Source organism: Bos mutus, chromosome 18 (genome assembly GCF_027580195.1).
Source record: "Bos mutus isolate GX-2022 chromosome 18, NWIPB_WYAK_1.1, whole genome shotgun sequence".
NCBI classification, from domain to species: Eukaryota; Metazoa; Chordata; class Mammalia; order Artiodactyla; family Bovidae; genus Bos; species Bos mutus.
The window spans coordinates 3,601,573-3,621,811 of record NC_091634.1 but is presented as its reverse complement, the minus strand read 5'-3'; the positions used below and the strand labels follow the sequence as shown (position 1 = coordinate 3,621,811).

Genomic DNA, 20,239 nt, shown 5'->3' with positions numbered 1-20,239 from the left:
AATTCTTCTCTTTTGCCTTAAGTTGTGTGAAACACTAACTTAGAATAGGCAGGAAGCAGCTCTGCTCCAGAGAAAATCGAAGAGATTTAAAGGCATCAAAAGGCAGAGAAAGGAAGCACAGCCGAACGGATGGACCAACAGACCCAAAACTCACAGGGGCGGCGGTGAGGGGAGGCAAGGCTCCGTCCCCACTGGCCCCGCCCCTACGTACCTGCGCTTCCGGCCTCGTCCCAACGTCGCCTCTCGTTGGCCGCGGCGTAGCGCACTCACCTTACTCTGTACTGGATGTTCCGCCCGCGCGTGCGCAGTATCCTGCAGACCCGGAATTGAGTTTAAATGAGCGACAGAGAGGTCTGGTGAGTTTTTTTGTTTGTTTGTTTAAAATCCGGATTTCCTAGTCCCACAGCCTGCTGTCCTTCACACGTGGGTTTCCGGGGTTTCTGTGGACGTTCAAACTACCGTCCCCATTTTCCCATCTCCAGTGTGTCCTCGCATAGCCGTGAGAAGTTCTGAAATCGGTTAGCTTAGCTGCTGGGTCCCTGGGGCTCACGTCCGCTTCCTGTTAATACCGTTCTAGAGTCCATGTCGGTGAAGGCAATGGCACCCCACTCCAGTACTCTTGCCTGGAAAATCCCATGGATGGAGGAGCCTGGTGGGCTGCAGTCCATGGGGTCCCTAAGAGTCAGACATGACTGAGCGACTTTACTTTTACTTTTCACTTTCCTGCATTGGAGAAGGAAATGGCAACCCACTCCAGTGTTCTTGCCTGGAGAATCCCAGGGTCGGGAGAGCCTGGTGGGCTGCCGTCTATGGGGTCACACACAGTCGGACACGACTGAAGTGACTTAGCAGCAGAGTCCATGTCCTTCTCTGGCAGTTCTGCCTTCTAACTTGTAGAGACCGCTGCTTAAAGTCCTGCATTGCCCAACCCCTAGGTCCCTGATCCACTCCAACTCTGTATGGAGTTTGGTCAGGGTCTCGCTTAAGGTTTGAAGGGGAGGGTCAGCCTAGAACGTGTGGTTTTCACAGGAAGGGCCGCGAGTTCTGAAGAAAAGAATAAAACTAAAAACACCTCGTTTGATTCTGTGTTCCAGAATCCCTGCTGTGTCCGTGGCCGTAGAGGATTGTGTTTTGTGCCTGTTGAGATCCTCCCTTTGTGTGGAGCTGTGTTACAGGGAGCTCGGTGCGTTTTTCTAAGTATTGAACAGCCTATTTTCAACATTCAGGGGTTCCCAAGACTGATGTTACCTGAGAAGGAATCCCAGAGGAAGAGGAAAGCAAGGAGTCAGAAATGACTCGTTCCAAGGTAAGAGGCACAGTCCGTGTTTGTTCTGTCTCTCTTTTCTGAAATGCTGCTTCTTTGGACTTGATAAGCTTCTAAGACTTGATAAGCTTCTTAACTTCTGAACGGGTTTGTTTGAACTTACCCATAATGATCATCCCAAGGGACCCATTGCCCTCCTGGCATATCAGTGTGACAGAAAACAGTATTGCCAGCCAAAGAAGCTCACTCAAGCTTTGAAGTCCTGAGTTTTTATTGGGACAAGACAACTTCCGTCCTCCATGTCAGGCACATAGTGGTTGAAGCAAAACAGAGACCACTGTCCCAGCCTGGGTGTTGCCTCTGAGCCATCCCAAGAGTGCCTTCCAGGTTTCAGGGAATCACCAAATGGTGAGTCACCTGGTTGCTGCAGGGAATCTCTGTCTATCTCTGCCCGTGTCACGTGATGACTTAGCTTCAGGGTTCTCAGCGGTCACCTCTCACTGTGGCACACGACTGTTGGGTCACTCGGCCATTCTGTGCCATCAGTCACTCGGAGAGACCACTGGGGAAAAAGGGACGCCTTTCTGTCAGCCAGTGACTCTCAGTACTCCCATTCTATGGTAGGTAGGCTAAGAGTGGTTTCTGTTATATCCCAGGAGGCTCTCTCACACTCAACCCTTGGCTACATTGTCAGAAACTGGAAAATTTTGACCCTCCAAAAGGCCTGGCTCCAATACAAATGGGGGACCCCCAGAAATGGCCTCTGAGTGGCACACTAGGTTTTGCCAAAAGATGGGAAAGACTCCAAATTTCCTTCCGTTCTATTGCCTCCCTGTCTCCTGTCCCTCTCTGTGTCTCTCCATCAGATTTCCTAGATGACCCCTACTTGGCCTTTCATATCCACAGGATCTCTAGGAAAGCATTCTGAGGTTCCCTTTGGTCCAGCTCTTTCTTCTATATTCAAAAGCCTGAAGGATCAAAAACTGTCCTAACATTCTGAAGAATCCCCTTCTAAGGAAGCTGATCTCTCAGGTGGAGAGGGAACCAAGCTTCCCCCACTCCTGAACATCCTAAAAAATTCCCTTCTGACTACTCCTGTTTCTCAGGCCTGGGAAGGACCAAGCTTCTCCCACTCCTGCAAATTCCCTTAACCCTTCAGATTCTTCTGATGGGACAAAGACATCACTTTCCACCAGAGGGGCAGTCCAAAATTTTTATCAGCTGAAAGATCAGAGTCAATTTGAGCATTAGTTGGTCTATATTTTAGCTATAAAACTAGGACTACAGAAAGGAAAGATGACTTTTTGACACAGGATGGCCCTGATATTCTTTAGACTCTGGAGAAAACTGGTTAAAATGAAATTTTCTTTCCCTTGGAAACTGCAAAACTGGCTGTTTTTGCATTTGCATTTAAAAACAACTAGCTTGTTAAAAGTCCTGCCTAGAGCAAAGCTTGAAGTTAGGCCTTTCCGTGTCTTTGAAATACACTGTCCACTTTGCCTTAGACCTGACTCAGCCTTGGGCAAATCAGAACTTCAACCCAAAGAAACAAACAAAGAGGGTCAAAGTGACCTTTTAAATCTCAAGCAGGAAACTCTGAGATCTCTGTCTATTGTCTGGATTTATGTATATCTCAGTATGCACTTTTTTTTTTTTTAAATGCTGAAGTTGTAAATGAGTTCTAATTTAATTGCCCATTGGCCAAAAGGAAAGTAAACATTTACAAATCAGACAATTCTAACTACAAGGGAAATTAAACTAAATGAATTTCATATTCTCGTGAACTGGGAAATATTCAATATTAAATATCCAGTATTAATGTTTGTTTGCTAATCTAATATAGATATGTCTAAGAGTCATTAGGCAGAGTATTTTCATTGTGCCTAGGCTTATTATAAGTTAAATATTTTTATATTTTTATATCTGTTACAAGTTTGTCAACCAGCAAAGTACCTCTCGGAGAAGGCAGTGGCACCGCACTCCAGTATACTTGCCTGGAAAATCCCATGGATGGAGGAACCTGGATAGGCTGCAGTCCATGGGGTCGCTAAGAGTTAGACACGACTAAGCGCCTTCACTTTCACTTTTCACTTTCCTGCATTGGAGAAAGAAATGGCAACCCGCTCCACTGTTCTTGCCTGGAGAATCCCAGGGATGGGGGAGCCTGGTGGACTGCCTTCTATGGGGTCGCACAGAGTCGGACAGGACTGAAGTGACTCAGCAGCAAAGTACCTCTAGGAAAGAAAAAAAAAAAAAACCTCAAAGAAAATGTAAAAGAGATAGGAGTTTTCAGAGACACTCTTTTAAGAATAATTATATTTTAGAAATGTCTGTCTAAAACATTCTCTAGATTTTGGTAACCTGAATTTCTGGGGCTGTGCTACACTAACTGATGGAAGTTTATTGACTAGCTAGGTCATTTCCAAATAAAATAAGATTCTGAAACATTCATTACTGAGGACTAACTTCCTTTTACAGAGAAAGTAGAGATTTTGGACTATTCATGAATAATGCTTGATGCCATCCTGAGATGGTCTCTAGAAATTTTTTTATAAAAATTATCACTGGTATTTATGTTCACCAATCTATAGAATGCTTAAGTTCTTGGTTGCTTAAGGAAAGTAGGATGTGTATTTTCACTAAAGAAGGTATGAGGGATGAAATTACATTTTATGAAGGGAAAAGGAAGTAGGTCTGACTTACAGGTGGCTGTTTCAGGATGGGAGAACAAAGTCATGGGTACAGAAAGTGATAAGAATATTTTATGGAAAGTGGACCCCAAGGGAAGAGTTTTGTGCATAAATACAAGTTTTCTTGAGATGTTGAGCTGCCTTTGATACTGGATTTTAAGTTTCTTTACCTCTGAAGGGATCTGTTCTGTTTACCTTTGAAATCTTCGTTACTTTGGCTAAGTGAATATATTGTGTCCCAGTGATCTATATGATTGTATCTGACTGAGTGTTATAACCCCTTTTGAAATTTGTCCACAAAACTTCCTAAATAACTTGACTTCTAGCTGACTTTGGAATGCTTCAGAGGGCCCCTGAGACATCCCAGGGAACTATTAAACTACCTGGGTTCATTGGACATGTTAAATTACATGGGAAGTGCGGTTGAAGGGGTGATAAATCTCTCAGATTATGCTGTATGGTGGATGTTACTAATATAGGTATCTTAAAATTACGTGAGTTCATATAGATCTGTGAAGTGAAGTCGCCCACTCCTGTCCGACTCTTTGCGACCCCATGGGGTGTAGCCTATGGGCTCCTCGGTCCATGGGAGTTTCCAGGCAAGAGTGGTAGAGTGGATTGCCGTTTCCTTCCCCAGGCGGCCTTCCCGACCCAGGAATCGAACCCAGGTCTCCCTCATTGCAGGCAGACGCTTTACCGTCTGAGCCACCAGGGAAGCCCAAATATTTATTTATTTGGCCACGCCAGATCTTAGTTGCAACATGCAGGATCTAGTTGCCCAACCAGGGTTCGAACCTGGGTCCCCTGCCTTGGGAGTTCAGAGTCTTAGCTGCTGGGCCACCAGGGAAGTCACCATAGATCTGATATGCCCTAATTAAATGTGGTCAACTATAATTCTACTTATCCTGTGAACGTGGTACAAGTCACAGCAATGACCAGGTACACTGTCAACTGCAGTTTAATCAGATTTAAACATGCCTTCTATGGTTTCACTCTGATGCCTTTGTAAGAATACTGTGACTTCATGATTTATGGAAAAGATTTTTCTAAGGTTAACCAATAAACAAGTCTTGTTTGCTATCTGGTAAGCTTGTACCAGACTGGAATTTAGTTGAATCTCTATGTTAATAGAACAAAGTTTTCTTAGAATGTAGCTTTCAATAAGAGATTATGAATTTCTTTCCCTTTAAGTGATTTATATTCATTTTTAAAATCTTTTGTTACTTTGGTAAAGTGAATAGGCATTCCTTAAGATTATGGTACATGTAGACAAAGCTCATTCTTCTACAAAAATAACCCCTCGTGCTTAGACTTTTGCCATCCTGATGTCCTTAAAACATGGCCATGGTCTGCTTGTCAATCAGGGAATTAAAAATGGGTGAACAATAGCTGTAAATCAAAGAGTCAGGGCTATGGGAAATCCAACATGGCTGCCTGGCTTTTCTGGGCTCCCTGACAAACCTCATTTTTATTTGATGGGTTAAAGCCTTCCCTGGCTACAGGGTTAATGCCCTCATAATGAAAAAATTATGTTTAACTGAATATTAACTTTTTTTCATTGCTAAAGTAAGTTTCTAGTTTTGTTAATTAAAGTCAGTGTTCACTAAGATTCACTTCTGAGATAGTTCCTTATGTTATATTTCTAAAAGATTTAATTCAGTTATTAAAAAGGATACTCTAAGTTTGTTTCTAAAGCTAATCTTAATCTTGGATAAAGAAAGATGCTCATTCTGATATACAACCAAAGATTACCATCTGGTTAGTCATTCTTGATGCAAGTAAAGATGACCTGGACTATAGTCTGCTCCTAAATGAAATTAAAAACTTTGAACTTACTTCAGTCAAATCAAAGTCTCAGGCTGTCTGACTCTTTGTGACTGAGGATTATGAATCTAAACTGGCTGCCTGGCCTCCCTGTCCATGACAAACCTCATAGTTATTTGACTCAGACTAATATCCATAAAGAAAAAAATGCCTTCCAGCCATCTCATCCTAAGTTCACTTCTTTGTTGCCCCTAATCCCTCCCAGGATCAGAGTCTTTTCCAGTGACTCAACTCTTTACATGAGGTGCCCAAAGTACTGAGTTTCAGCTTCATTCATTATCATATATTTCTAAAAGAAATCCCAGGGCTGATCTCCTTCAGAATACTGGTTATATTTCTAAAAGAAAGGGAATTCAAGATCATTTCCAACACAACAAGTTTCAAAACCATCAAGGATAAAGGTCAGTTTCTTCACAATCTCAAGCAATCTTCAGATAAAGATTAGATGCTCCATGATGTACAACCAGGAGATTAAGATCTGGCTATAGTCATTTAACAAATGAAGTCAGATGACCTTTGAATATACTGCTCTAGGTTGACTTATCATTTTTCTTACTTAGTCCTGACTAATAATTGCTAGCTATAGCTATATTATTTTCTATGTCGCTTGTTTCAGAAGATTGATTCTTATGTTACTCAATGTGTGGCTGAGCCTGTGATAAAATGCTGATATGCAGCTCCACATGCTATCAATGATTGTAATAATGTAACTCTAGATATGGGAAGAAGAAAAAAAGGGAATATTTTCCTGGACCAAGTGGCTGTAAGACAGGTATGGTCCAGAGATTTTGCTACTCACAAGGCCTGCTCTAGAAACAGCACATTGAGTGGCCTATCAATGGATCCTTCCCTAGACCTGGGAATCAGCCTTCCCAGTGCTGCAGGACACAATGGCCAAGAAATGCCCCCAGAGCATGGTCAAATATGTGGCTATGAAGGGACCCTGCTGACTGGACTCTGCCAGCTGTCTCTACAAAGATGACATCATGATTACTGTAAGCTCCTGATTTTCAACACCCTGCAAAAGGAGTTCAGAGTAGAGATCAGAAATAAGCCACTCTGCTCTGGGAAAAACCCAGAACTGGCCTTCCAAGAGTGAGATGTTTTCAGGTAAAGATTTTATGAGCCCCAATTCTGGCTTCTTCTCGTACCTAGAGAAACACTAACGTCACGAACCAATGTCCAGTCCTGGTTTTCCTGGCTAGCCCCTGAGCAGCTTTTGTACTTCTCTTCATCTTTGGCCCATGTACCTTTAACTTTCTTGTACAGTTTGTTTCTTCTAAAATAGCACAAGTTTCCAAGTGGTCCTGCAAGAATATTCCCTGACCAACACCTAGACAATGCTGAAACAAGTCACCTTATCATTCCATGGACTCTCATCTCCCTCCATAAATGCTCCGTGACAGAGTAGGCAAAGGGAACCCAGAGCCCCATGGCGCCTCTGTTCAGCCTGAAGAAGCCAGAGTGGTCTTTGCCCCCTTTTCCTTGAAACTGGATTCCCAAATGTGTGAGAAGGGAAATGGGTAGATAGTTAGACATGAGCAGGGTATCAACAAGGGCCAAAGAATTGGCCCTAAAAATAAAGAGGGAGATATGTGGTGACCCAGGGACTAAAGAGCAGATAAAACCAAGGAGGGTCTTGGAATGCAGGAATGAAAAAAACAAGACCCTTAGCATCTTTCTCTCCCCCATGTTGTAACTGTTGATGGATTTCAGGTCCTCCTCAGCAGTATAAACGGTCTCCCCTCCTACCCCATAAGGAGAAAGTGTTTTTCTTACTCTTCTCCCACCCAGTATAGGTGCCTCATCCATTCAGCAAATGATCTGCAAGACCCCTATCCCACTCCTTGTACCCTGGCTATGAGTGGACTAAGGACCCCTGTTCAACATCCGTTCTCATTTGAGCTGGCCTGCTCTTCTAACAGCATCCCCCATTCTAATAAACTTTACTTCCCTCTCATTTTGTCTCAAGTCTGGAAATTCTTTTCCAACACGACCCCAGACCACAAGAAAGGTTACTATCTTATTAGACCTGTTGAAGTCTGTAAAACAAAGTTCCAACTTAAGTATGAATTCTTACCTTAGTATTCTGTTTCATTGGGGTTCAAAATCCTCATTCATCGAGCAGAATTTTCAACATTACTAACTCAAATAACCTTGCTAAAAATGTGGCACTTTGGCCCCACTTCAGAACTCTTGGTTCAGAATACATTAAAAAAAAAAAAATTCCTGTTTCTTTGATAAACAATTTATACTATGTCACACGAGTAGAACACTGAAGAATAAATATGCTCATGCTGCCCTGATTATTTTATAATTGCTCTTTCAGATGAGAGTAGTTTCTCTAATGGCTTGTGGATCATAACTCATCCTCTTTTGTTCACATTAGAAATTGGGTAGAAAGGAGTACTGTGTAAAAAATATATTTTGTAATACCAGCCAAGCCACTAAATCACGACCAGGACTCTGAACTTGCCATTTTCATCTTGGATCACATTGGAAGACTTCCCATGGCCTATTGGCATCTGTACTTTGTATTTCAGGGATGGCTGACGTTCCAGGATGTGGCCATAGACTTCACTCAAGAGGAGTGGGAATGCCTGGACCTCAGTCAGCGGGAATTGTACAGGGACGTGATGTTAGAGAACTATGGGAACCTGGCCTCCTTGGGTGAGGATAACTGCCTTCCAGAATCCCTTATCTACCCACTGGGTTTTAGTTCCGTCATGTCAAGAATGTCTTCTGAAATGTTCTGCTTCCCACAGTAGTTTCAGATCTCTGCTTTCTAGGGCAAAAATGGGTATTTGTGAGTTTAGAAAGAAGGGGATGATTCATGATGAATCGTTATGCTGGTGACGTTTTTCTTCCTTGATGTACTCTGCCTCCTTCCTTCTAGGTTAGTGGTAATTGTGTAAGTTCTGTGGTATTAAATAGTTGTACCCTCTCTTAATTTCACATTGACACTACTTACTTTTGCCTTAGTACTACTTGACCAGAATCTCAGGATCTGATTGTTAGGTGTGTGTTAGTATTGTATAGCTGCTTTGAATAAAGTATTTAAGGAAATCGTTTTCTAGAACAAAATGTGTTCTCATCTCACCTGAATACATATTGGATTCGATACTGATGAATCTCTAACAACACAAATATTCCTTTCTCTGATAAATAGGGCTTGTCTCTAAGCTGGACCTGGTCACCTTTCTGGAGCAATTAGAAGGATCCCAGGAATATAAGGAGAATGGGGACAACAGCCATTTACCCAGGTAGGTATGAATGGTTGGAGATGATGACTCAGATGAGAGGTCCAAGGAGCAGGGAGGAACTCATCCTTCATCACATGGTTTTGGAAGATTTGCTTCAATGGAAATGGTTTTCAGAAACCTGGGTTTGTGTCTGCTACTATCATAGAAATGTATCACCTGCCCCATTCTGTCTCTTAAATCATTCATGAATTTATCTCCAGTGATTACTTTTCTCCATCACAGTGTGAACTAAAAGTCTCCTCTTGGCTTGTGACAAACTGCATTCATTCATTGTTCTTCGATTTCTTGGGGGCCCTAGAAAAACTCTGCCCATTTCTGAGTAACTGCATGACAGTCCTTTTAAAGTTTCCTTCTACCTCTAGACAGAAATGTGTGTGGATTGGTAGACAAACTGCCAAACTTCTAGCGATACTGGGGATGGGTTTTTGTTCTCTGGTTTATAATTTCCTATCCACTGGGAGCAACACATCAGATCAGATCCGATCAGATCAGTCACTCAGTCGTGTCCAACCCTTTGCAACTCCATGAATCGCAGCATGCCAGGCCTCCCTGTCCATCACCAATTCCTGGAGTTCACTCAGACTCAGGTCCATCGCATCAGTAATTCCATCCAGCCATCTCATCCTCTGTCGTCCCCTTCCCCTCCTGCCCCCAATCCCTCCCAGCATCAGAGTCTTTTCCAATGAGTCAACTCTTCCAATGAGGTGGCCAAAGTAGTGGAGTTTCAGCTTTAGCATCATTCCTTCCAAAGAAATCCCAGGGCTGATCTCCTCAGAATGGACTGGTTGGATCTCGTTACAGTCCAAGGGACTCTCAACAGTCTTCTCCAACACCACAGTTCAAAAGCATCAATTCTTCGGCACTCAGCCTTTTTTACAGTCCAACTCTCATATCCATACATAACCACAGGAGAAACCATAGCCTTAACTAGACGAACCTTTGTTGGCAAAGTAATATCTCTGCTTTTGAATATGCTATCTAGGTTGGTCATAACTTTCCTTCCAAGGAGTAAGCATCTTTTAATTTCATGGCTGCAGTCACCATCAGCAGTGATGTTGGAGCCCAGAAAAATAAATTTTGGAGCGACACATAGGAACTTCTAAATACATTTCAAATTCAAGTAATTTTTCACTGCAGAAAGCCAAACCTCGTGACAATGAAAGAATGCACATCTCAAGTTGACTTCAAAGTTTCTCTTTTCCTTATATGATCTCATATTAAATATCTTTAGTGGATTTGCCCCAATTCTAACATGCTAAAATAATGTTATTCTGTTACGTCATAGAATTTTAAAATAAATTGGCATAAAATCTTAGCACATTTTCCACTATATTGTTAATGGTTGATTCAAACTATGGCAATTTTTAAATTATATAAAAAGTCTTTTTTTAAAGTTCTAACTGGAATATAGCTGTTTTCCAATTTTGTACTCTTATACAGCAAGGAGAATCAATTATACATACCAGTTCAGTTCCGTGGCTTAGTCGATTCTGAGTCTGCGATCATGATCTGCAGCAGGCCAGGCTTCCCTGTCCATCACCAACTCCCAGAGCCTGCTCAAACTCATGTCCATCAAGTCCGAGATACATCCAACCATCTCATCGTCTGTCGTTCCCTTCTCCTGTCATCTTCAATCTTTGCTAGCATCAGGGTCTTTCTCAGTGGGTCAGTTCTTCACATCAGGTGGCCAGAGTATCGGAGCTTCAGCTTCACCATGTCCTTCCAATGAATATTCAGGACTGATTTCCTTTAGGATGGAGTGGTGTGGTCTTCTTGTAGTCCAAGGGACTCTCAAGAGTCTTCTCCAACACCACAGTTCAAAAGCATCAATTCTTTGGTGCTCAGCTTTCTTCATGGTCCAGCTCTCACATCCATACATGACTACTGGAAAAACCATGGCTTTGACTAGATGGACCTTTGTCAGCAAAGTAATGTTTCTGCTTTTTAATATGCTGCCTAGGTTGGTCATAGCTTTTCTTCCAAGGAGGAAGGGTCTTTTACTTTCATGGCTGTAGTCACCATCTACAATGATTTAGGAACCCCAAAAATAAAGTCTCTCACTGTTTCCACTGTTTCTCCCACGATTGCGATGAAATGATCTGACCTGTGCCGTGATCTTCGTTTTTTGAAGGTTGAGTTTGAAGCCACCTTTTTCACCCTCTTTCAGTTTCATGAAGAGACTCCTCAATTCCTCTTCACTTTCTGCTATAAGGGTGGTGTCATCTGTATATCTGAGATTATGGATATTTCTCCCTGAAATCTTGATTCCAATTTGTGCTTCATCCAACCCGGTATGTCACATGATGTACTGTGCATATAAATTAAATAAGCAGGCTGACAATATACAGCCTTGACGTACTCCTTTCCCCATTTGCAATCAGTCCGTTGTCACATGTCCAGTTCTCACTGTTGCTTCTTGACATGCATACAGGTTTCTCAGGAGGCAGGTAATGTAGTCTGGTGTTCCCATCTCTTTAAGAATTTTCCACAGTTTCTTGTGATCCACACAATCAAAGGCTGTGGTGTAGTCAATACAGCAGATGTAGTTGTTTTTCCAGAACTCTCTTGCTTTTTATATGATCCAAGGGATGCTGGCAATTTGATCTCTGGTTCCTCTGCCGTTTCTAAATCCAGCTTCAAGAGCTGGAAGCTCTGGGTTCATGTACTGTTAAAGCCTGGCTTGGAGAATTTTGAGCCTTTGCTATTGTTTGAAATGAGGGAAATTGTGTAGTAGTTTGAGCGTTCTTTGGCATTGCCTTTCTTTGTGATTGGAATGAAAACTGACCTTTTCCTGTCCTGAGGCCACTGCTGAGTTTTCCAAATTTGCTGGCTTATCAAGTGCAGAACGTTAGCACTATCATCGTTTAGGACTTCAAATAGCTCAGCTGGAGTTCCATCACGTGCACTAGCTTTGTTGGTCGTCATGCCTTCTAAGGCTGACTTGACTTTGGATGCCAGGATGTCTGTTACTAGGTGAGTGATGATACCATCGTGGTGATCTCAGTCATTAAGATCTTTTTTTTGTATAGTTCTTCCATGTATTCCTGCCACCTTCTCTTAATATCTTTTGCTTCTTTTAGGTCCATCCCGTTTCTGTCCTTTATTCTTCCCATCTTTGCATGAAATATTCCCAGTACCTCTATTTTTCTTAAAGAGATCTCTAGTCTTTACTGTTCTATTGATCTCCTTCTCATTTAGGTCTCCATAGAGTAATAAGTAGACTTCCCTGTTTCAGTCATAGTTTTAAAGTCTCTCTTCTTTTTTAATTTCTTAAAACTAGTACTGTATTAAGTTTATCTTATTTGTTTTCAGCTTCCTCGGACATTTCCTATGTGTCCTCAGTTTCTGATTAGTTCTCTGTCACTATCATTTATGATTTTTAGATTGAAACATCTAATAGGCCATTCTCAGAAACATGTGTGGCAAGAAGTGGAATTAAAAATTCATGGCACCTAGGATTTCTGAAAGTGAGTGTTTGGTGTCTCCACTTAAGATGACTAAAAGCAAGAATTAATCATTAGATTGCCTATCACCTCTTAATTCAGTGGTCCTTGGGGGTTTTCATCTTGTTTCTTCCCCTATAAACTATTTCTGTGCCATATCATTTTGTCCAGCGTTCTGTTTGTGGTCTCTGTTTTGACGGGTTCAGGAACCTAGTTAGTCTTCCTTCTGGTATCTGTCCCTTGGTGGGTGAGGTTGGTCCAGACGTTTGTGCCCTTATCCTCTCTTGATCTGTGCTTTGATGCTGGTAACTGTGACCAGAGCCCACCGGGAATATTCAGGGCTGTTGTTCCCTTGTTCTGTGGGTGTTACTGCCCTCTTTCTGGTGGTGCCTGCTCCCTGCGTGGTGGGATAGAGCCCCCAGATCTGATTCTTAGCTGTGATTCTGATCTGTGGTACCAGGCTGCTGGGACTGGAGCACACGCACTGGGAGAGAAGTCACTAAGTATTACTCTTGTGGGGATGTTCACCTCAGGGTGTGCCCTGTTGTGCCCTCTCCTGCATTCTGCAAGCTCTCATGTTATGTAGTGCTGGCACTGCTCTTGGCCCCACCCTAACCGAGGGCATGATGGCCCGTGGCCCTGTGGTCTCTCAGATGTTGTTTTCACAGGGTCACCAGCGTAGATTCAGTGAAGTCAGGTCCTGGGATTGCATTCAACGTGGAGCTGGAGCCACTGTGGTGCTATGGGGCAGCTCAGGCTCTGTCCTGGCCCAGCCCCTTTGTGTGGGAGCCCACAAAGCTTACAGCTGCCAAAGCTACACCTGCCATGAATGAGAGAGCCCTGGTATTTGATTCAGATGCTCCGTAGGGGCTAAGGTTACAAAGCCGGTTGTGAGTGTAAGACCATGGCTTGTGTTGCTGGGAGGAGAGGTTTCATCTTTTCTTCTTAATCCCTGAGGTTCAGCTGTACTTTCAGCTCCATCTTTGTGTGTGGCCAACTCACAGGTTCTGCTCCTGAGGCTGCCCCAGAGCACAGGGGTCTGTTGATTGTGGAGGAGGTCGATGGGGGAGGCCATGGCTGGGGGATCAAATGACCTACATGGGTGGAGTTCTTCGTAGTCCCTGCTGAGCAGGGGCCGGTCTAAGGGACAAGGGATGCAATGGGCTTCCTGATTGGGTCACTCACCAATGGCGCTCTGCTCTCTGGTGGTTCAGGCTTCGACCACAAGCATCCCGTTTGCAGAGCTCCTCCCTCACTCCCATCACTTCAGGCTGTTTCCTCACAGCCAACAGCAGTCGTCTGCCTCAATCTGCTCTCCAAACCCCACCTTTCAGCACCCAGCTCTTGTCTACATTGGTGGAAAAGCCTCTAGGGCTGGATGGGCAAGGCTGGGGTCAGTACCCTGTGTGCAGGTCTCACCCTGTCCTGCTGCCACACGCTGGTTGCTGTGTTCTCTTCCCACAGAGAATGAGGCTCTCCTTCTGTCCAGACTGAGCTCCCCCAGTGAGGGGCTTCCCGGGATATGGAGACCTCTCCTCACTTTCATCTACCCACAGGGTTGCAGGCCCCAACCCACTTCCTCTCCTCTTCCTTTTCCTTCTTCCTGCTCTCCTCTTTCGTTTGTCCTACGTAGCTCAGCAGGAATCTTTCTTGTCTTTTCAGATTTCCAAGGGCCTCTGCTAGTGTTCAGCTGGGCTCCGTGAGAATTGTTCCATTTCTCATTCATTTGTGGAGAGAGAGATGAGCTCCACATCTGCCTAAGCCTCTGGCATCTTGATCCTTCAGTCTCTATTTTACTTTTAAACTAGCGATGGTCATCAATTTTCTCTAAATCTTTAAAGATATTCACTGAGAATAGCAGGGAAAATTACTTGTTATTTGGTATCTTTCAGCTATGTCTCCACAAGACACCCAAGATTTGTTGCTGAAGAATCCAGCATTAGAAGATGTATTCCCCAAAGCCAACCTAAGAATATGTCAAACATTTCACCTCGGAAACTTAAATTTATTGAAAGACTGGGAATATACAAGGGTAAATGAAAGACAGAGAGGATGTTTATATGGACATAAAGAAATGGAGACAGTTATACATAATGCTAATGTTACTGGAAAAATAAATGATCAACGTGTGTCAAATTGGGAAAAACACCAAGTTCAGTCTTCAACGTCTGCTGAGAAATGTAAGTGTTTAAGAAAAGATGTCCATCCTTTTTTAAAACATACATGTTCTCTAAAAGGGAACATGGAAAATCTGAAAGGTAATCTAGTCTCTACTGCAAATACTCATTCAGACAATTCTGAAGGTAGGCTTCAACTAAACATGCATTCAAGCATGTCTGAATACCTACAATTTAACAATGAGAGGACAAACTCACAATTTAATCAATTTGAGGGATCCGTGAGCAGGGGGTCATTTTTCTTCCCACAAAAGATATTTTCTCTCCATTCCAAGATGTATAATGTTGATGATAATGGAAGAGACGCCATCCAGCCATCATTGTTCTGTACATCTCGTGATATGGTTAATACACAGCAGCTTTCCATGTATAATAAAATGAGTCAGACCTTAAGTAAGAGCTCCAGCTCCAATAATTACCGGAGTATTTATGGTGGAGTGAGAAGGTATTCAGGCAGTGAAACTGGGTATACGGTTGAAGGAGACTCAAACCTTATGAAACATCGGGGACCTGAATCTTCAAACAAGGATTCTAAAAGTAAGACATTTAGAAATACCTTTGATCAAATGGCAGGTTTTTCTCTAGATAAGAGTACTTGTAGTGAAGAGAGGACTTGTCATGAATATGGTAAGGTTTCTAATCAGTCTTCAGAACTTATTCAACAGCAGACTGTTCAGAATCCACAGAAAGAAAACAAGGGTAATATATGTGGGAATGTCTTTAGTAAAGCATCCAATCTAAGTAAACATAGGAAAATCCATACAGGAAGGAAACCTTTCAAATGTACAGATTGTAGCAAAGCATTTAACCGTCGTTCACATCTTACTCAACATCAGCGAATTCACACTGGAGAGAAACCTTATAAATGTACAGAATGTGGCAAAGCCTTTCCTTACAGTTCAAGTCTTACTGAACATCAGCGAATTCATACTGGAGAGAGACCTTATAAATGTACAGAATGTAGTGTAGCCTTTGTCTGTTCCTCACATCTAACCTATCATCAGCGAATTCATACTGGAGAGAAGCCTTATAAATGTAAAGAATGTAACAAAGCCTTTCTTAGTCGCTCACTTCTTACTAAACATCAGCGAAGTTCATTCTGGGGAGAGACCTTATAAATGTAAAGAGTGTAACAAAGCCTTTATTCAGCGCTCACATCTTACTAAACATCAGCAAATTCATACTGGAGAGAGACCTTATAAATGTAAAGAGTGTAACAAAGCCTTTATTCAGTACTCAAATCTAGCCTATCATCAGCGAATTCATACTGGAGAGAGGCCTTATAAATGTAAAGAATGTAACAAAACCTTTATCCATCGCTCACATCTTACCCAACATCAGGGAATTCATACTGGAGAGAGGCCTTATAAATGTAAAGACTGTAACAAAACCTTTATTCAAAACTCAGATCTAACCTAACATCAGCGAATTCATACTGGAGAGAGGCCTTATAAATGTAAAGAACGTATCAAAACCTTTATCCTTAGCTCACATCTTACCCAACATCAGCAAATTCATACTGGAGAGAAAACTTATCATTGTACACAGTGTGGCCAAACCTTTATTTGTCATTCAAAGTTAATTGTACATCATCAAATCCATACTAGGGAGAAACCATACAAATATAAAGAATGTGGCAAAGCCTTTTTTACGAGTTCGGACCTTTGTCATCATCAGCGAATTCATAGGGCGGATAGACGTTATCAATGTACAGAATGTGGCAAGGCTTTTATTATGTGTTCTAGGCTTACTAAACATCAGCGAATACATACTGGGGAGAGACCATATTCATGTTGAATGTGGCAAAGCCTTTACTTGCAACTCAACACTTACTGAACATTGGCGAATTCATACTGGAGAGAGACCTCATAAATGTAAAGACTGTAACAAAGCCTTTCATCGTCGCTCATTGCTGACTCAACATCAGCGAGTGCACACTGGAGAGAGACCTTATAAATGTACTGAATGTGGCAAAGCCTTTGGTCGCTACTCAACGCTTTCTACACACCAGCGAATTCATACTGGAGAGAGACCTTATAAATGCACAGCATGTGGCAAAGCTTTTAGTCGGAGTGATCATCTCTCTAAACATCTGAGAACACACACTAGAAAGAAACGCTAGTAATGGCACAAGTGATGGAAGAGATTTTCCCTAAATGTGCATCAGAAAACACAAGAGTTTATATGAGAAAGCCTATGGAGATGATGTAGCGAATATGTAGAAAGGCATTTAATCAAAAGTTAAATCGAAATAAATATCAGAGATTGCCTAATAGAAGGCATTTCATCAGTCCTCTTTTCTGAAGTTTCTCTGAAGGAGAATGACTGTAGGGAGTACTCCATAGTTAAAACACATAGAAAGTGGATATATCAGCATAAATCGTGAGAAGAAGGTTGATGGTGAGAAAGTTACAATTCTTAGTAATGTATGTATGCTTGTTAATAATGACGTGATTTGAGATTATTTGAAGTGAATGTTATTAAGCCCTCAAATCATCCATACTATGCTTTGTTTCTAGTGTGTTTGCAGACAGATTTTTGATGGTTTATTAAAGATTAGTCTTTTATATTGTGTTGCAACCATTTCTATCTATCCTCCATTAGAAGATGAAGGATACCGTACTGTAAAATGGACAATGACCATCTAAATGGAGGTGTTTGGCATTGATGTGAAATATCTGGAGGTTGCCATGATGTAGTGATCATTGAATCTTTCCATGTTGTAAAGTAAGCAGAAGTCGGTTGTAAGGTTTCAATAGTAATATCCTTGATTTTAAGAAGAACACAATGACAGTTCACTGCAGTGTTGGTGTATTTTTATAATATCAACACAGGTCATGATTATTCCTTGACACTGTTGAAATAAACACAGCTTTTGTGATAACCTCGAAATGTATTAGAAACTCTTCCTGGAAAAGGCATGGAATTAGTGTATACCATGCTTGCTAAGTGCTTCCTAGCCTTTGTTTGGTAAGCCATAAAAATCACAAGTCTCACATCATTATAACAGAGAAATGAATATCTTTCTCTGTACTTTTGATCTGTACTTAATCATGGATCATGCCGTGGATTGTAAAAGGTTTTATTTCAACTATGTGTGCAATTAATACATGGTAATTAATAAAAGTGAATGGCTTTTCGTGTTTCGGTTGATTGTAATGATGGAAATGTTAACCCACCACCAACAGTAACCTCTCCCACCTTATTTAAGGTTGTAGTGAAGGGACCACAATGAACTGTTTGGTAGCACAGAGAGATGTCATGTGGAAATTACTTGACTCATTGGCTTTAAACTTCTCATAACTTCATATACATTCCCTCACTTCTTTGTTGTATCTCCTCTCCCATTTTGTAACTACTTGGACACTGACGATTCTAATAAGAAGGATGATACAGAGTATTGTTGACAGTTTCCCTAAACTGCTCCATGCTGTTGCTGCCTCAGCATCTGTCTGGGAGCAGGCAGCCTGCAGTTCCCTGAACTCAGACCAGCAGTCCTATGAGCACCTGCATGAGATGACCACCTTACTTGAGACCAGCAGTCTTGCTGAACCCCAGGGTCTATTCACAGACCCCCTTCAATCCCACCGAGAGAGTCAATTTCTAGGTAGGTTTTTAAGTCCGGGGTCCCAGGAGAGAAGGATCTGGAATTCTCAAGGAGGAAAAAAGGGAAAAAAGCTTTGTTTTTTTTTTTCCCTCTACATTTCTGAGGATTATATAACAATCGTATATCCTGCTTGAGGACAGTCTCTGGGAAAAAAAATATTCTGGCCAATCGTGTTATCTTACAATGTAAATTATTGCAGTGGATCTAGTGAGGTTTTTACAACCTTTGGATATTGTTTTGATTCACTGTAATAACTAATTAAAAGTATATAACCCCATTGCTAACACTGGCGAGGGGGCATTCTTTCTGCCACCTTCTGATGTCTATGTCAAAAACTTTCTCTTTTTTATACTTTAATAAAACTATTACAAAAACTCTAAACTATTAAGCCTCGTCTCTGGCTCCGAATAGAATTCTTCTTCTCAGGAGGCCAAGAATCCAGGCTTGTTTTTGTGGTTCAGCAACAACCTTTCATCTTGGGGGCTCTTCCGGGACTCTTCAGGACAAGGTGAGGATGCGTGGAGCTGTAGTTCTTTGTACTGCTAGGGAACATGTTTTTTGCTGTACTTCACTAACTCTACAGTGTGCTTGTGTGAATGAATGAGATACCTTGCGTGAATCAACTGAGGAGCCCTGCTCTGCAGTTCCTCGGTGACCTCATATGGCTATGGCAGAAACCTGTACCAACGTGCCAATGCCAAGAGGCACCCAGTGTCTCTTTCAGGCAATGACTAGAAATGGGCAAAGTGTGTGGATCGAACTCTCATTTCTTGGTCAAACTTTCCAGTCTCTGATCATTTCATGATTTCTTGGGAATTAGAACTATTAACCAATCTGCCGGATCCTAGACTTTGAAGGGGCTTGTGATCTATGCCGTTACTGTGTAGTGTTACTTAGGTCCCCAGCTTGGATTGGTAGTCAGGAAGCGCCTAGCCTCGCTAGGTATGGAAAGTCAGGAAGCTAGATGGAGCTCTAGCTCCAAGAGTATCTGAAGTTAAAGGTTACTCAGATTGGAGGTGCAATGGGTTTCTTCCTTTGGCAACACTAGCTGTTAGTGGACCAGAGGCGGCTTTCCAGTAGCTTTTGTCCCGACTCCTTATTCTTTCTGTGGAATCTGTGAGAATGAACTGGAAGGACTGGCCCTAATAACTCGAGAACAAAAATCAGTTTTTCCTCACTGGCGAGCCGTTGCCCATCTCTTTTGCTATCGCTCATACTGGTGTGGTGATGCTTGGAAGGGACACCTCAGCTTTATGTTCATATCGTTTGGTCTTACTGTCGTCAGGAATATACTCAGGGTTGTGCACACGCACTCAGGTGACGAATGTTTCCCAAAGCGGTCTTAGCTTGGGAGGCATTCCTGAAGGTTACTCTGACTGCACCCCAGGTGGCATCAGAGGCAAGCAAGGTTTTAATGGTGAGGAGCTGGGCATAAGTCTGAGATGCCATCAGGTCTACCCCTGGTGCACCTCCAGCCCGACTCGGTGGTAGAATCGATAGGCACAAGTACGACCCCTGTCGGTAAGGGACAGACTAAGTCCAACCATGGAAGGAAAGCTTTGGTGTAACGTCTGTCTACACCCCTCTCTACAGCAAGGAGGGATGCCTACGGTAGAAAGATGGCGCTTGTTACTTTTTTCTCTCCTACAGATGGGAGCTAACAATTGCAGCCTCACTCCTTTGAACTGTATCCTGAAAAACTGGGATAGATTTGGTCCCCAGAGCTTAAGACACGCCTGATCTTCCTATGTGATACTGCATGGCCACGGTATCTGTGGGAGGATGGCAAACGGTGACCGGTTGGAGGGTCTCTGAATTATAAAAGTGTTTCAGAATTAGACCAGTTTTGTAGAAAACAGGGGACATGTGTAGAAGTAGAATATGTGTTGCCCTATTTCTCTCTGTCAGTTATGCCGGACTTATGTCCTAAGAGTATAGATTTGACTGTGAAACCTTCAGCTTCCTCCTGTC

At 42.4% G+C, this 20,239-nt stretch overlaps 2 protein-coding genes across 5 annotated transcripts in view; both read left to right on the top strand.

Annotated features, from left to right (window-relative positions):
• The first annotated feature begins 276 nt into the window (after positions 1–276).
• The window catches only part of LOC102270910 (KRAB domain-containing protein 5-like), an 83,879-nt gene continuing 63,916 nt past the window's right edge, over positions 277–20,239 (top strand). The window contains exons 1-5 of one of the 4 annotated variants that reach the window (XM_070387091.1): positions 303–356; positions 1,227–1,306; positions 8,322–8,448; positions 8,948–9,041; positions 19,919–20,041. In XM_070387091.1, coding sequence (XP_070243192.1) covers positions 1,292–1,306; positions 8,322–8,448; positions 8,948–9,041; positions 19,919–19,952 — 270 coding nt within the window. In that variant the 5' untranslated portion in view covers positions 303–356; positions 1,227–1,291 and the 3' untranslated portion in view covers positions 19,953–20,041. Of the gene's footprint in view, positions 357–1,094; positions 1,307–8,321; positions 8,449–8,947; positions 9,042–10,078; positions 10,780–19,918; positions 20,042–20,239 lie in introns of those variants that run through there. The other 3 variants (XM_070387092.1, XM_070387089.1, XM_070387088.1) reach the window with 3 other exon arrangements.
• LOC138991718 (zinc finger protein 345-like) lies at positions 12,695–18,628 on the top strand. Its single transcript, XM_070387082.1, is given in 2 exon segments — positions 12,695–15,752; positions 15,754–18,628. Coding segments are annotated over 2 exon segments (2,079 nt in total). The 5' UTR covers positions 12,695–14,378; the 3' UTR covers positions 16,459–18,628.